Genomic DNA, 16746 nt, shown 5'->3' with positions numbered 1-16746 from the left:
GCTTCACTTGCGATGCAAGTGCAGAATGCGAGAAGCTGTTGAGCAAGCGCTATCGTGTGCGATAAACAAATGAAATGCGCGTGAGTTTGGTGTAGAAGGAGCGATGCAGTTGCAAGGTAGCGAGTGACGGGAAACACGAGGACACAATGTTTGGAATTGAATGAGAGGAATTGTCCTAGGCTAAGTGAAAGGCAGTTAAAGATCGTATGTAGGATGTGTTAACTATCTTGTTGTTGGTAAAGCGATTGCGACATTCGTACTCCCCTCCATAGAGACCGAAGTACAGAAGATATCCACTCAATTCATAGATTCAAGTAGACACGTGCAGTGGCATAAATAAACGATTAAAAGAAAAGAAATCCCCAAATGGTAAGTTAAAGGAAGTGCAAGGTTGAGGGGAGGCGTTTGTTTTGAGGCGGGGACGGAGAAGCGGTGGGTTGATATCGCGATAGCCCGATAGACCAAGAGCGGGTATTAGCGCCTGACACTAAGAATAGTAAAAAACAAAATTTAAAAAAGAATGACTTGAATATGCCCAGCACACCCCGGTAGGTTGTCAGAATTACATTCTCAACTTTAAGTTGTCCTACTCTGTTGTTTTTAATGTCTAATCTACTGTGTTTTGCCCGGCCAACGCTATCAACACCGTTGCTATCGTTGCAATCCCCAACTGCTGCAAGGACTGGTGTGACAGGTCACATCTGCATGATTCGCTGGACATATAGGATTCCTCGCGCCTGGTTTACTTTCTATAGTTTCGGATCGTTGTTGTACAACATACACGAGCTTGATGCTAGACCTGTGTGTGTTTCATGTTAAGAATAGACAGATATACTAGAACTGTCTTAAGCACAATGCCTATATACTTTGGGCTTTTTTTTAAAAAAAAAAACACGTTTCATGCTTAATAACCGCACTTAACTTGGAAATTCCATTGTTGTTATCTCGGAAAACATATCAGCCACTATTGATGATCGCCGCGTTAATTTTTTTGATAAATTCTTGCACAACTACACAATGTCCCTAGAGCTTATTATTTCCCTTTTGCCTCTCACATGGACATTTTTTTAAATGTGAATGTCTGGCTATAATGTCTATGTTGGCCATGTAGTTGTTGAACTGGCATGGACGGATGTCAACAAAGGCGAAATCAAACATTTTGGATCCATGGATGCAGCCCAATGCCAGATCGTACCTTGATACCCCATCAGTACAGAGTCTGATCCAATCAAATCAGCCTAATACAGATTTGATGGTAATTTACAGTACAGCCCTTGCCATAGGCGGTGAGTGAGCGGGGGAAGACGCTAAGCTCGATATGGCAAGCAGCAGTATGATGATTAAGAGACCAGCTGTTTCGTTCCGACCTCAAAAATGGTGTCACAACAGCGAGCATCTTTTATGATGCTCGATACCACCATGGAATTGGCCTCCCTTCCAATCGCCATCGACCCGGTGGCTTTGGTAACCACTGAATGTATCACCGTCACCTCGTCCATGCGCAAGCATGCTCGCTGGGCTCACTCCTCGGTTTCCGCCATCTTGGGCGGCAATGGAGCCTCTCGTGTTTATGAGCGGGATAACTCTGCACCATTGAGCCCAAGCCCACGTAGGAAAAGTCAATCGACACCTCGCCCCGATGAAGATCATGTCCTGGCCAATCGGTGGGGTCTGCGAGGGAAGAAGGGGAAGAGCATACAGGACAACCCTTTGATATCGGCCTTCACACGACTGCGGAGTGATTTGAAAGATTGCAAAGATATTCGAAATTTTGATACCCCAGCTTTACTTCATCCATTCTTACAGGTCGTTCGTTCCTCTTCGACCTCTGCCGCAATCACCTCCATCGCCTTGGTGTCCATCACCAAGTTCCTCTCTTACAATATTATCAACCAAAACTCTCCACGGCTTCCCATCGCGATGCAGCTACTCTCAGCTGCCATTACGCACTGTCGATTTGAAGCGAGCGACTCGTCGGCGGACGAGATAGTGCTGTTGAGGATTCTGAAGTTAATGGAGGGCATACTTTCACGACCCGAAGGTGAACTTTTGGGTGACGAGAGCGTCTGTGAGATGATGGAAACTGGTTTGAGCATGTGCTGCCAGGGTCGTCTGTCAGAGGTTCTACGGAGATCCGCCGAAATGGCAATGGTCAAAATGTGCCAGGTGATTTTCATGCGTCTGTCGCACCTTGATCAAGAAATACCCGCGGGACCAGATCCGTTTGCGGGTGAAGAAATAAAAAAGGACCCACCATCTCGTCTGAAGATGGACCCTTCGGTCAATGGAGACACTGTCACATCGCAGCATCTCTCGGCTATCAGCGCAGACACAGCGGCCGCAGAACGACACAGCACCAGTCGAGAGGGATCACCCGAGCAGGCAGGAAGTGGCAGCGCAGCTGCTGCTGCACCGCCGAGCCCGTACGATGATCCTGAAACCGAGCTTCAGCCTTATTCTTTACCATCAATCAAAGAATTGTTCCGTGTGTTGATCGATCTGTTGGATCCTCATAACCGGCAACACACCGACGCCATGCGTGTAATGGCACTCCAAATTATTGATGTTGCCTTGGAGGTAGCAGGTCCCTCCATTGCTCGGCATCCCAGTCTGGCCGCTCTGGCCAAAGACGATCTTTGTCGATACCTCTTCCAGCTAGTCAGATCAGAGCACATAGCCATTCTGAACGGCTCGTTGAGGGTGGCTGGCACATTGTTATCGACGTGCCGGCCGGTTTTAAAATTACAGCAGGAACTCTATCTTTCATACTTAGTGGCCTGCTTGCACCCTCGCGTGGAAATACCGCGAGAACCTGGTATCGATCCATCACTCTACGAAGGTATTCCACAGTCACCAAAATTGGTGAAACAGCCGGCCTCGCAGGCCAATAGCGGAAGATCCACACCTGTTCCCGTTAAAGACCGACAGAAACTAGGACTCGAAGGTGGAGCGAGAAGGCCTGAAGCTCGAGAGGCAATGGTAGAGAGCATTGGCATGTTGTCACGCATTCCTAGCTTCATGGTTGAGCTTTTCGTCAACTATGATTGTGATGTGGACCGAGCAGATCTATGCGAGGATATGATTGGATTGCTCTCTCGCAATGCTTTCCCAGACTCTGCAACTTGGAGCACTACAAATGTACCCCCATTATGTCTCGATGCTCTCTTGGGCTATGTGCAGTTCATTCATGACCGGCTGGATGATGAACCGATACAAGGAGACTATCCTCCTCAAGAAAGCTTGAAAAAACAACGTCATACGAAAAAAACTATCATCAGGGGAGCACAGATGTTCAATGAGGACCCCAAGAAAGGAATCGCATTCCTTGTGGAACACGGTGTTATTGAGGATGCGAAGAACCCTGTTCTGGTCGCTCGCTTCTTGAAGGGAACTACACGTCTATCGAAGAAAGTCCTCGGAGAGTACATCTCCAAACGTGGCAATGAGGAGTTGTTGGGCGCGTTTGTGGATCTCCTTGACTTCTCAGGGCGTAGTGCCGTTGAAGCGCTTAGGGAACTACTCAGTTCATTCCGTTTGCCCGGCGAATCGCCGCTTATTGAGCGAATTGTGACGACTTTTTCGGAGCATTACGTTGAAAAGGTAAAGCCGGATGGTATCGCCGACAAAGACGCGCTGTACATTCTGACCTACGCCATCATCATGCTGAACACTGAACTCTACAACCGCAACGTGAAGTCACAAAATCGTATGACTTGCGCTGGCTTCGCAAAAAACTTGCGAGGTGTCAACGGGGGTGGAGACTTCGCGGAGGAATTCCTCGAGGATATCTATGATTCTATCAAGAACAACGAAATAATTCTGCCCGACGAACACGAAAACAAGCATGCATTTGACTATGCTTGGAAAGAACTCTTACTGAAGTCCTCGTCTACCGGCGACATCATAGTTGGAGAGACCAACATGTATGATGCCGAAATGTTTGCGGCTACGTGGAAACCAGTGATCGCGACGCTCTCATATGTCTTCATGTCTGCATCAGATGATGCAGTGTATTCTAGGGTGGTCAATGGTTTCGATCAGTGTGCACAGATTGCTGCCCGCTACGGTTTGACTGAGGCGTTCGACCGTATCGTCTTCTCTCTTGCATCGATCAGCACTTTGGCTACTAGCAATCCTCCGAGCACATCGCTCAACACAGAGGTCCAGGTAGGCCAGAAGAGCGTGATGGTAAGCGAGCTAGCCGTCAAATTCGGCCGAGACTTCAGAGCACAACTGGCAACTGTAGTGCTTTTCCGAGTACTCTCAACAAACGAGGCAACTGTCAAACATGGCTGGGGGCATATCGTCCGAATCTTGAGTAACTTGTTCATCAACTCTCTCATCCCGCCATTCGATGCTAGACTCACGTCTGAACTTGAAATCTCTCCAATTCCGCTCCAGCCTCCATCACAGGTGGTTGACCGGGATGGACGCAACAACGACACGGGAATTTTGTCTGCATTCACCTCTTACCTTTCAAGTTATGCGGCAGATGATCCTCCTGAGCCTTCGGACGAAGAACTTGACAACACACTCTGCACAGTCGATTGTGTGACTGCGTGCTCAATATCCGAAATTTTAACAAATATAAAGTCAGTAAAGGTGTTTCTTTGAACAATTTGTGGCCATGAAGCTGACTTCTCTTGCAGATCCCTTCCCCTGTCTTCGTTGGAGATGCTTGTGGAGGCTTTACTGTCCCTGCTTCCAGAGGAAAACACACCAGCCGTCATCGTCGTAAAGCACGAACGCCCGACACCAACGTCGAGGGCTGCTAACAGTAGAGCTGATCCTAACCAGCCCAAATACGATCCTTCGGTGGTATTCGTTCTGGAATTGGCAACGGTGCTGACTCTGCGTGACGAAAAGACCCTGGAGGTCCTTGGCGAAAACCTGGCAACAACTCTTCAAACACTGGTGCGCGATGCGAAGAACCTCCATCCGCTAACTGTGTCTCGCGTTGTTTCTTACCTCCTAAATCTATTGCGACTGAGCCATGTATGTACTATCCTTTATTTCATGGCTCTGATGTGTGTGCATCTGTACTGATACCATTCTAGGATCAACACTTCATGCGGGTACCTGTTGTACTCCACGCTATTTCTGGATTCGACCAAGATATATTGGAAACCGTGGCCGTGGCCACGGTCAAGGGTCTTACTAGGTGCATTGCTCATACAGGTCGTCTACGAAACGAGATCACAATTTCTCCGGATTTCTGGTCAATTTTGCAAAGACTTCATCAGCACGAGGCAGTCGCTTCCCTTGTCTTTGATCTTCTACAAAGCATCGTTGAGTCAATGCCCGATATCATCACGGCCGACAACTATGAGTTCGTAGTCAGCTTGGCCAACGACTTCGTTAGCGCCGGAAGTGTGGGATCTATCGAAGAACGACACAGGGATGCCCAGGCCCGTCGTAATAAGGGGGTCAAACAATCCAAGCCGAGGTAAGGATAATATGCAACCCTCTCCAGTATTAATACTTACCTCTCCTCCCCTAGTGAAAACCAGGTTGTGACACGCGGCGTCAAGGCAATTGGCTTGATCTATCATCTGACTGGACGAGTCCCGGCTCTAATCAAACAATCTCACCTTGAGGAGAACGAAGGTAACGAACGATCCTCTAAGATATACATTGCAGCAAGTCTCTAATATGTAAATTTCTAGCCTGGGCCGCCTACTGGTCGCCTATCTTCCAATCCTTAACCGGTCAATGCATCAACCCATGTCGCGATATCCGACACCATGCTATTTCCACGCTGCAGCGATCTCTTCTATCTGCCGAACTTATCTCAAGCGATGACAAGGAGTGGACTAGCATCTTCGATGAAGTCTTATTCCCGCTCGTCCTACTCCTTTTGAAGCCAGAGGTCTATCAATCCGACCCTGTTGGTATGAGTGAGACCCGATTCCAAGCCGCAACGTTAGTCTGCAAGTTCTTCCTGCGCTTCCTTGACCAGTTTCCCAATCGGACAGGCATGCTCCCTCTCTGGCTAAGGATCCTTGATATTCTTGACCGTATGATGAACAGTGGTCAGGGTGATAGTCTGGTAAGTCTGGTATTCCACCCGAGGACTCAAGTGCATCAGGATCCCATCTTCTAACCTGTCTTCTTCTCAAACTCGTAGGCAGAAGCAGTCCCCGAAAGCTTGAAGAACATCCTTCTCGTCATGGCTGATGGAGGCTACCTCGTATCCCCATCCGAAGATCCAAGCAAGGAGGAAATATGGGTCGAGACCCGCAAACGCCTTAGCCGCTTCTTGCCCGATCTTTTCTCGGAGATCTTCCCCGATACTCCCAACGAGCTCGAAGAGTCTCCAGACTCTGCCGTCTCATCTCCAGAGCAGCCCCGTGATTCAGAGAAGGCAGATGAAAAGAGCAAAGATACTGCGCTCCAGCAGGACACTGAAGACGCAAAGGAGGCTGCTAATGCCGACAGCCCAACTCCTCAAGAAGCAGAGGAAACCATCTCATAAGGAGTGTCCAACCATTTCCGTGGATTTATGATGTATCTCTTTTAATCTTTTGACTCCCCTGTTCTTTTCACCTTTACCTTGGGATAGCACAGGAGTACATGTTCCACATGTAGATATAGCTCGATATGATGATCGGCGCTGCGTGCGAGAAGACTACCCATGTTTCTGTTTACTTTCTTTGTACCTGTGATGTGCGAATGTCAAGGCTGGTTCCATACCAACCAACGTAAGGCTCAATTGGAGTTCACCAATAGAATAGACATTCGTAGTTACAACACATCGAGCTAGACAAGACGCGGCACGGGTGTATCATTGCTTTGGGAAATCTATGCACATACGGATACAACACTAAAACACCACAGTGAGTCAGGTATCTCAAGACAAACAATGTGAAATCGAACGGAAAATCAGAGAGCACTGAGCCCCCTGGTTAATGAACGGAGAAGGCAGTCGTGATTTGAGATGCAGTGTGCTGGGAGCAGAGAAAAGGGACTGATGTGGCGACCAATCACAAACACTCATACTAGAATGCGTGGAGATAGCAAGTATACAACATACAATTCGACGGACGAGACACAAAAACAAGGAGATGGGAGATCAAGTCAGCAAATTTCACAAAATGTTCCCTTTCTCTTGACAAAATGACGCATGTCAACTTTTCCATCTATTCATCGTCCATGTCAAGATCAATAGCGTCGGGGTTGGCCTCGGCAGTAGCTGGCCCTTGGCCGGTAGGTGGAGGACGGTTACCGCCCTCCGGACCGCTGGTGGCAGCCACGAAGCCAACTGGGGCACGAGCTTGACGCTCCAATTCCGCCATGGCATCTGCGCGTTGTTGATCCTCGTCGCGTTCGCCTTGTTCACCTGTCTGGATTTGCTGTTGGCTCCTAGCAATGGCTTGTGATGCAATGAAGTTGACATCGGTGCTGTTAATAACGTTAGAAAATGAGTTATTGGATTTTGTGCTGGTAGTTCACATACTTGTATTGGGCTTGAACACTTCGCTTGATACGAATCATCTCGCCAAAAGTATCGTCGTTCCCGTGGTTAACTTCGAATATCTCCCACTTCTGCCAGAAGGGGGCGTTTGTCCGTGGATCGCAGAATTGAGATGCGTGGCCATAGATCGCGCGAGCACGATCGATCTCACCAAGTCGTCGCTCCATCTCCGCGAATTTGAGGCACATCTCTTTGGCCTCTTGGTCGGGCAATGCGGCAATGGCGCGCTCGTAGATCGGTCTAGTAGAGGTGAGACCGAAGTTGGACGCCGATTTTGTGATGTAAAATTCAAACATCTCGAAGCGGTCCTCGTCCGACACTGCCCGAGTCGCACGCTCGTAGATCCGCATTGCGTGTCGTGCAAGACCGCGCTCTTCTTCCAAGTTACCGTACATCAGGTAAAGAGACTTGGCAAATTTGGGGGGGCAATCCTCCAAGGACTGCTCAAACAGGTCTCGGAGTCGCTCAATGCCAACCTGCCGGTCCACAGCCTTGGTCAAGTACAAGTTCCAGAGTTCGAATGCAACTGGATACATGAAAAGATCCAAGCCTCGCTCGTATACCTTGAAAGACTCTTCGAAGTACTTGTTTTCTTCCAAAAGGTTGGCATAATTGACGACAGTCTGGGGTGTCGCGATACGAAGCTCGAAGATCCGCTCGTAGACCTTTTTTGTCTCATCCAAAGACGAAACACTCTCAACGAGGTCAACGTAGAAACTCCATAATTTCCAGCTCTTGTGGATTCTTTGCTGTGGAGACAGTGTCTCGTCGAAGTAATCCACCGTCGATTTCTTCGGTGCCTGTGTCGCCTTCGCCATGATGCTGACTGCTTTGTCGAAATTTTCGGCGCGGAGCTCCATTTCAGCCCATTCACACCAGGTCTCTGCCAGTTCCGCCACAGATTTGAACGGAACTTTAATAGCCTTATCGAAAATAACTCTTGCAGTATCCAAGTCCCCGCCGTTCTCATAAAGCCTAGCATAATTGACCCAAAGCTCAGAGAATTTTCCGAGCGCTTTCTTAGGATTAATTGCAGCAATGGCATCGGTGTAAGTGCGGACAGCTTCTTCCTTGTTATCCCCCCAGAGTGCCACTCTCTTTTCCCATTCGATGACGTTGTGAGGGTTCTGACGTAGGAGTACGTCGTTCACCAGGAATGGTCTGCGGTCCATCAGCTGCTCAAAACGCAGCATGCGGAGGTCGAGATCAAAGTCAGCATCCTCGTCAGATTTGCCCTTGTCAGAGCGGACAGCTGCGCTTTCCATCAGGCTTCCAATGATGGACTCCTCGAACTCGACATAAGAGTCAAAGATGAGCGTAAAATCACGAACCGTCATGACAGTAGTAATTCCTTCCTCAAAGACATCTCGTGCCTTCTCGAAGTTGCCTTTAGTGATCCAGTATGTGGCCAACCCGGCCCATAGCTTGCCTCTTTGGTCCGCAAAGCGCTGGATACCACTTCGGAGAATGGCGTCAACATCAATTCCGACCCGAGGGCCGGTTTCAATCTTCTTAGCCTTGGAGACTAGTAGATCAACCATCTCCGACCATAGCTGGAATGGACCCTTGCCATGTTTGGACTTGAATCGTGGGTCGTCGAGAATATCCATGAATTTCTTCACGGCTTCCGTATATTCACCGTTGTCAACGAGAAGCTCTATGTAATCCTCGATGTTCTCGGGGTGGATTTGCATATACCGAGCAAAGATCTTGATGGCAGTCTGTCCGGAAGCAGACCGAGCAAAGCCTTTGTACAACCTCCAGATTCGGTTGTGCTGTGTGACCGGCAAAGCACGAAGAGAACGATCAAAGGTTCGACGAGTCTGGGTCACCATGGGCTGCTGGAGCAGAAAGGAGAGGTACATTTCCCAGATGCGCGGCATCTTATTCAGGAGAATGAGGGCTCGTTCGAAGAGTGCGTTGACTTTCTGGTACTCGGCACGATAGACCGTGGGATTGCGGCCCTTCAAGTGCTTTGTTCGGAACTCCAGATACTAGGACAGTCAGTTAAAGCAGAAACTTGAATTTTTTTCTAGAAATTGTCACTTACCATCTTCCAGAGCTTGTAGGAACGCGGTAGTTGCTTGCAAGCACGCTCCATGACCTATTTAAAGCCATCCGATTAGTGAGGATCCTTTGCGACTGAGTTGTGATGGGTGAGGACATACAAATGCTTGCTCATAAAGCGTGCCATTTTGCTGTTTGAATTCGATGTAGGCAAGCCATGGTTTGACACTGCTAGCGTCACGAAGCAGATCTTGCTCGTAGATGATGTCCTGATCAGTCTAGCGATAAAATGCAAGTAAGCTTCAAGTTCAAATGGTCCAATGGGTCAAAACTTACAATCAAGTAGAGGTCCGGCCGGGACACAGATGATCGATCCATCTCTGCGTGCTGCCGGTGGGATCTCGGGGGCAAAAGTGTCCCTGGCATTGCGCCACTCAGTCGAGCGAAATCCAGTTACACGATCAACGTGTCAGCATTAAGGAAAATTGCATAAACAAGAGACTGCTGGCGTGCGCGTTTAAAGCCACACCTGTTGACGGATGAGGTTCCTACGTTGATTGTGGCACGTGATTGATTTGTATCAGGTGGGCGGTGGAGCTTCATCGGCGTCATACCAATGTGGCCGCGTTGCTCTAGCTGAACAACAAGGACTATATTGTGATCTTTGTTCTGCTGCAATCATGTCCGGCGCTGTGGTGAGCTTGTTGTAGAAATGAACTCTCTTATTGGTTTCATCTGACCTCTATTCAGGGCCGAGAGGCAGTATTCCCAACTCGCCAATCATTGGGGTTAATGAAGAACAAGCTGAAGGGGGCGGAGATTGGCCACAGTCTACTAAAGAGAAAGAGTGAAGCTCTAACAAAGTAGGACTTTTGTGCTTTTCTTGCTTGTTAGAGATATGCTAACCCTCTATCCGACAGACGTTTCCGAGGTATGATGCGACACATTCCCAGTCCCCACCTTATCGAGGTGCTAATCATACTTCGACAGACATCACACGCCGCATCGATGAAGCCAAACAAAAGATGGGTCGGGTCATGCAGATTGCTGCCTTCTCGTTGGCCGAAGTGAGCTATGCAGTAGGCGGAGATATTGGCTACCAGATCCAGGAATCCGCCAAGCAGGCTCGTTTCCGTGTGCGAGCCAAGCAAGAGAACGTCTCCGGTGTCCTTCTGCCTGCATTTGAAAGCTACACGCAAGATGGCGTCAATGACTTTGGTTTGACAGGTCTAGGAAAGGGAGGACAGCAGATTCAACGTTGTCGGGAGACATACGCACGGGCCGTGGAGACATTGGTGGAACTGGCGAGCTTACAGGTATGCATAGCATCTATGCAATGTATTGGGATCTTGCTCACAAACTGTGCCAGACTGCTTTCCTGATTCTGGATGAGGTGATCAAGGTTGTCAACCGAAGAGGTAAGTCATTTTCTCATAGATTGTGACGGTTTACGGTTGGTAACTAACTTGCATGCTACAGTAAATGCGATGTAAGATTGGAACTCGTGAATTTGGTCCTTACTTGGGATACTAACATGCCTTCAATAGTGAGCATGTTATCATTCCTCGAACTGAGAACACCATCAATTGTTTGTACCATCTACTTCGAATGTTCTTTGCACAGGCTAACCATTCTGAAGACATCAACTCTGAACTGGATGAGCTCGACCGAGAGGAATTTTACCGCCTGAAGAAGGTTTCAGGCAAAAAGCAGAGAGACGTTGCCGCCGCGGACGCCGAGATTCTGGCGGCCCGGCAAAAGGCCGCAGAAGAGCAAGCAGTAGACCCTAAGGTACCTGTTGCTACTGCTGTCTTCGTCAAAGAGGAAGAGACGGCAGATGTGCTGGGCGAACAGGAAGACAACGATGTTATTTTCTAGACTGCCATTTTCTTTCGTACTGATACTATTTTTCTTTTTTTTTTTTGACATCTTGTTTGACTGTGACATGTACCACTTTGTATGCTCGAACTCGTTTTAGCCCTATGGCTCGTTTCATCTACTTTTGGAGCTATTGAAATTCATGTGACACGCATACTTGACGCATTGCGATAGCGAGAGAACATTGATAAATCTCCGTATTTCTTATACACACGTATTTGAGACAAGACCTTCCAAACGCCAGAAAGAACAAGACCGGGATATTTTGTAGGATGCAACAAACCACCCATGACTACTGTCGCTGGTAGGTAACGCGAATCGCCTTGCCCTGGTCGCCCATTGGCATGCCCGATGTAGCCTCCTTCGCGCTGATTGCTCCAGCCTCGGCCTCGTACTCGACGAATGCAATTCCCTTGCGACCGGGCACCAATCTGACTTCCTGGAATCCCTCGAACCGCCCGAAGATAGCAGACAGACCTTCTTGGGTTGCGTCGTCCGGCAGTTCCCGCAAGAACAGAATCTTGTTGGGGGGGAGGTACTCGTCGGGAACGACAGCGGTTGTGGCAGCAGTGGTGGGCTTGAGACCGGCACCTTTGGTGGTCTTGGCAGGGCGTGAGGGTTCGGCAGCGGCAGCAGGACGCTTGAGTTTCTTCTGTGCTTCGAGGGCCTCGTGGGCTTGTTTGCGCTCTGTCGAACAACCGGATTTAGTATGAGTTGAGTCTTTCTACATAGTACGCCAGCGTCTGTTCAACGTACCTTTCTCAGCTAAGCGTCTCCGCTTGTGAGCCTCCAGCTCGTCGCTGCCACCTTCCCGCTGGACTGTCGCATCACTGGGTGTCTTCGCGTAATCTAGCACCATAGGCTTCTCAAAGAGATCGAAGCCATTGATATCCTCAATAGCGCGGGTAGCGGAGTCTACATTGTCAAAGACGATGAAGGCCTGGCCCTTGGCTTTGAGGTTGGTCTTTGCGACGACTTCTAGAATGGTGCCATATTCGGAGAAGATCTCCTCCAAGGCATGCTTCAACTGGTCAATCTTAATCCGTTCGTCTAGATTCTTGACCTAATCATAGCGAAGAAATCTGTCAGTATGGCAATGCGGAAGCGAAGTGGTGATCTGATAGAGGGGAGGGACAAGCGCACATATACTCTGCAAAGACTTGTTAGCATGGGAATTTATAATGAAAGTATAAGATAGTACTCACGTCGCATTTGGAGGAATGCCAGCTGCGGAGACGGCTGCCATGTTTGCGACTGTTGGAGCTCTAGAAAGCAGCGAGGTCGAGCTTCTGGTCAGGCGGAGATGAGATTGGGTGAAAAGTTGGGAATAGATGACGTGACCTTGGCTTACCTATATCAAATAGCATCATTGGTCTAGTGGTAGAATTCGTCGTTGCCATCGACGAGGCCCGTGTTCGATTCACGGATGATGCAATTCTTTTTGTCCATTTTTGGTCACCTGCTTTTTTTTGCCAATGGCTATATGCAACTGCTCCACCAAATAAGACCATACTCATTTTTTTCAAATCCATTTACGGAGTACTCCGTAGTATTCCCTTTATCTGTTATCAGATCACCCCGTTTTGGTATGACTGAAGCCCAATTTATGCACAACGATCAGGTTCCCAAAGTTTAAATTTTAAAGATCCACTACAAAATAGATCTATTTCGCGTTTTGCCTATTTTCGATCAGCATCTCGTTTTATTGATAAAATGTAGCATGCCCGCGGACTTGAATGTAGATCAGGGAAATCAAGCCCAATTTGGAAACGTGGGGCGTGTGAATATTAGATTTGAAAGTGGAAAAGAAATGATTAGTAAGGGCACCTGTGGCCACGAAGTCTAGGAATTTTGTTATGGAATTAAGCTGGTTGTGGTAAAAATGATCTTATTACTATAGAGTTGTTGCGTAGGATAAGTACGCTGCTTAATAATACGTATGTCATCATCCATCCCTCACAACTGGGATATGTAGTACGCAACGGTGGTGTCATCGACTGCGGCTGCTGTGTGTCTCGAAGCGCAGTCCTTTAGGTGCGCGTGGAGTTTGTTATTGGATAAAAAGGCGGCAGAGCAGTGTAGGCAGGTGGCGGTAGGTGTGAGATCCTCTGTCACGGAGTAACATGGTTGGTCATGGTCGTCCTCGTTGTCCTGAAAAGGAGGGGCCTGCCAGTACGCTTGAGGATCCTCCTCAGGGTACTCCGCATAGCTGTTGTATTCCTCATCTACATAATACGCGTCATTGTGGGGGTCATAGAAGTGCTGGCCGTCGTAAAACGCTGGCAAGCTCTCGTCGGGAGGAGCAACTTCCTGTGGCTCCGCTTGGTATGCTGCAGCTGGCCGAGCGCGTGGCTGCCGCGCTACGTAGCCTGTGTTGGAGTAACCGGCTTGATTCCACGGCTTGTCAGAGAGCAAGAGCTGGCCGGCTTGGTTGGTCTGGCCCTGCGGCTGCTGCTGACGCGGCTGGTAGGCTCCTTGTGGTTGTTGTTGCTGAGGCGGTACGTAAGACGTACGCTGAGCCTGGATTTGAGGAACATTTGGCGGTGGCTGGTAAGCATTCCTAGGGAACTGCTGCTGTGATTGACGTTGTACGTTAGGAATCGAATTCCACATAAGCTGGCGATTGTCAGTTTGTGTGTCCCGTGGACGGAAGGGTAGCTGGTTTGCTTGTTGTCCACGACCGTAGGCATAACCTGCATTTCGAGGATTATACTGGGGCTGGTGTTGCTGACCTTGATAACGAACTGATTGGGGCTGCGTCTGACGCTGCATCGGTCGAGCGCGTTGCGACATCTCATACCACTGTCCATAACGCAAATCTAAGTCTGCCATGAACTGCGAGATCGTGGTAGCTGGGCTGGGTTCCCGTATGTCACGCTGAAGTGCTGGTTCAAGACGTGTCCACACTAGGCGGAGCACTGTTGTAGTACCTGTTATCTCGGCTGCTTGGGCGTCTCGTAACATGTTTTGGGCCCATTCTGTAACACTGCGCCCTGCGCGTACGTCCCGCCAGGAGTAGACTGATGACGGTGCCATCACTTTGACGATCGCCTCTGTGGCGCGCGGCTTGAACCGTCTTTCAAGGGTGGCGAACCAGCCCAACTCCAGAGAGCGGACACTTAAATCCTGCCTCTCTTCGTCTGACAGCTCCGCGCTGTACCATCGAGCTGCTGCCTCCCGCAGGCACGATGGTAGGTTCGCTCGGACCACTTCCTCAGATTTCAACGGGATCAATGCCTTTAGCTGGTTGATGAAGGCATAAACATTCGTGTAGTACGTGGTTCCCCGAAGAGTGCGTACATGTACGTCTGACGTAGGGTCAGGTGTGAAGTAACCTACGTCGTCCGTCTTCCAGTGCGCGGTGCTATGTGGTGCATCCTGTCCGTCTCGACCCGGTGGCCCGCGGATATCGTCACGACGCGCCGTGATGACTTCGTCAACTATTGCTCGAACGTTGTCGACCTCGCGTGTACGAGCTCGAGTAAGCGCGTCATCAAGGATTTCATGCAGTTCAGCCCTCGACAGGGTGATATTGGACGAAGGTCCCTGCGGGACGTCCTGCTGTGTGCCCTGCATTGGGGCTAGTGGGGTAGTGAGCTGAGGGAGGCGTAAGTTGTATGCGAAGCGTAGGTGATCTTGTAGGTGATCTGAACCCTTCTACCGCTGGTAACCCAGGGGCTTAGCGACCGGAAAATTCGGTAACCGTATGGTATGCCTAACCAGAGGACCTCTGGCTTAATCAGTACATGCTACCAATGTGTTATGGAATTAAGCTGGTTGTGGTAAAAATGATCTTATTACTATAGAGTTGTTGCGTAGGATAAGTACGCTGCTTAATAATACGTATGTCATCATCCATCCCTCACAAATTTACATTGGCATTTACATTCTGAGACCTGTAGACGGATCTCCGTGCTTATCCCTCGATCCCCTCCAAAACTCAGACAATGTACTTCGTATTCCCCAATAAACTAGCTGTCTACCTAGGCTCAAACAATGTGGTTCCCACATCACTACTATCCCTGACCATCAGCGTAGCCAAAACTCCGGGCTGCGGCAGAGACATGTCTATGAGGCTAATGAATGCAACAATTTTGTAACTTGGCACAAGGGCTCTTTACTTCATACGTAGCAAGCAATCTCCTAGGTATAGAGCGGTCGATCACATCTTGATCAAGTGTATCCAATGTAGTGCGTGCAGCTTGCTTTTAAACACTCCTAATTCGCCTCACTTCTACTTCTTTTCACAAACTCGGAGTACCGCTTTCGAAATTTAACTATAAATGACTCCGAGTGGCATTTAATAGGGCTCGTACCGGGCCAATAGGGAGGCCAATCCCCAACGTATCCCCCGTGTTCTTTTTAGACCACGTCCCCGCAGATGTGGTGGTATATATACACGCATTATCCTGTTCATATTGGTAGGAGACTATATCCAAGAAGAAAAAGATTGAAATTAAGGTGGTAAGGGGCTTATAAACCGCGCTTGAAAAAAAAGTAGGGCTTGCCACAAGACTTTCAAACACCGGATGTACCTTCTAAGTACCCAAAGGAGGATCAAGCGAGTTCCTCACTCTTCCAGACTTAGATCGGGAACATTGAGTCTTCATTCCTGCCAACCATGACAAGGACACGCCAATAGCGAGATACTCCCTTTTCCACGGAGCATCGCGCGACATGGTAGAGAAGAATATCTGGCACAACTTTCAAACCCGATGTTCAACTCTAAATGGAATCTCTGTCTGATCTAGACTTTGCTGATGATTTGCTCACGCACCTACAAGAAACCCTCTGCGTCGACACGAGCAATGTATACGCTGCGAGCAAGTCGAATGGCGGTGGGGCTGCCAGCGTCATTGCCTGCAATGTGACAGTCAGAAGACAAGTTGCGGCTTTTGTGGCTGTTAGAGGGGACTAGCATGATGCCAACGAGATTAAAGGTGTGAGGCCTTGCACCCCTGCTGAGCGGGACCCAGGATATCTTTACCTGGAGTTCCATGGGATGCTTGATACGAAGGCGCCTATCGATGGCGATGGGAGATTCAGGTTGCCTAGCAATAAGACCATCATCGATGAACTGATTGTGAAGTATGCTTCTTGGAGCTGTAACGGGCTGACAGACATTATTCATTATCATAGTGAGAATGACGATGGTCCTTGCTGGCCAAGCACTGTTGGCAATGATGGCTATACCCGAAACGCTGCACAGTGCCAAGTATGAGTTCAATGCTAATCGGTACATCTTTAATTGCTTTGCGGAAGATCACTCGAGCAAATCTAGCGCGACAGGTACCAGCACGAGTGTTGGCTCAACACCTACGAGTACTAATGGTATGGTACTCATCACAACCAAAGCCCGAAGATTTCACACACCATTTTTTTCCCAT

General features: G+C 48.9%; 6 protein-coding genes and 1 non-coding gene across 7 annotated transcripts; 3 read left to right on the top strand and 4 right to left on the bottom strand.

Annotated features, from left to right (window-relative positions):
• Positions 1 to 1374: 1374 nt before the first annotated feature.
• Positions 1375 to 6475, top strand: Pdw03_8081 (Guanine nucleotide exchange factor (Gea2), putative; the record flags this gene model as incomplete). Its single annotated transcript, XM_014677733.1, has 6 exons — positions 1375 to 4592; positions 4650 to 4995; positions 5058 to 5446; positions 5501 to 5607; positions 5667 to 6049; positions 6128 to 6475. 6 exons carry the CDS (start codon positions 1375 to 1377, stop codon positions 6473 to 6475), a joined length of 4791 nt encoding a protein of 1596 aa, XP_014533219.1.
• Positions 6476 to 7139: 664 nt separating this feature from the next.
• Pdw03_8080 (Pre-mRNA-splicing factor syf1) lies at positions 7140 to 9859 on the bottom strand (the record flags this gene model as incomplete). The annotated part of the gene is made up of 5 exons (XM_014677732.1): positions 7140 to 7401; positions 7457 to 9468; positions 9525 to 9578; positions 9643 to 9759; positions 9818 to 9859. The coding sequence occupies 5 exons, from the start codon at positions 9857 to 9859 to the stop codon at positions 7140 to 7142; spliced, it is 2487 nt and encodes an 828-aa protein (XP_014533218.1).
• A 302-nt stretch (positions 9860 to 10161) lies between these two features.
• On the top strand, positions 10162 to 11359 carry Pdw03_8079 (V-type ATPase subunit D; the record flags this gene model as incomplete). Its single annotated transcript, XM_014677731.1, has 8 exons — positions 10162 to 10176; positions 10232 to 10344; positions 10402 to 10412; positions 10472 to 10797; positions 10851 to 10899; positions 10961 to 10970; positions 11029 to 11069; positions 11121 to 11359. The coding sequence occupies 8 exons, from the start codon at positions 10162 to 10164 to the stop codon at positions 11357 to 11359; spliced, it is 804 nt and encodes a 267-aa protein (XP_014533217.1).
• Positions 11360 to 11651: 292 nt separating this feature from the next.
• On the bottom strand, positions 11652 to 12605 carry Pdw03_8078 (U1 small nuclear ribonucleoprotein, putative; the record flags this gene model as incomplete). The annotated part of the gene is made up of 4 exons (XM_014677730.1): positions 11652 to 12046; positions 12116 to 12422; positions 12503 to 12509; positions 12565 to 12605. 4 exons carry the CDS (start codon positions 12603 to 12605, stop codon positions 11652 to 11654), a joined length of 750 nt encoding a protein of 249 aa, XP_014533216.1.
• Positions 12606 to 12722: 117 nt separating this feature from the next.
• Pdw03_tRNA113 lies at positions 12723 to 12793 on the top strand. Its single transcript has one exon. It is a non-coding gene; the product is annotated as a tRNA-Gly (tRNA).
• Positions 12794 to 13315: 522 nt separating this feature from the next.
• Positions 13316 to 14935, bottom strand: Pdw03_8077 (reverse transcriptase; the record flags this gene model as incomplete). Its single annotated transcript, XM_066101861.1, has 3 exons — positions 13316 to 13975; positions 14092 to 14113; positions 14160 to 14935. 3 exons carry the CDS (start codon positions 14933 to 14935, stop codon positions 13316 to 13318), a joined length of 1458 nt encoding a protein of 485 aa, XP_065956944.1.
• Positions 14936 to 16136: 1201 nt separating this feature from the next.
• Pdw03_8076 (uncharacterized protein) lies at positions 16137 to 16601 on the bottom strand (the record flags this gene model as incomplete). The annotated part of the gene is made up of 1 exon (XM_066101860.1): positions 16137 to 16601. One exon carries the CDS (start codon positions 16599 to 16601, stop codon positions 16137 to 16139), a length of 465 nt encoding a protein of 154 aa, XP_065956943.1.
• Between the last annotated feature and the right edge of the window lie 145 nt (positions 16602 to 16746).

Source organism: Penicillium digitatum, chromosome 3 (assembly GCF_016767815.1).
Source record: "Penicillium digitatum chromosome 3, complete sequence".
NCBI classification, from domain to species: Eukaryota; Fungi; Ascomycota; class Eurotiomycetes; order Eurotiales; family Aspergillaceae; genus Penicillium; species Penicillium digitatum.
This window is presented reverse-complemented; position numbering and strand designations above follow the sequence as displayed.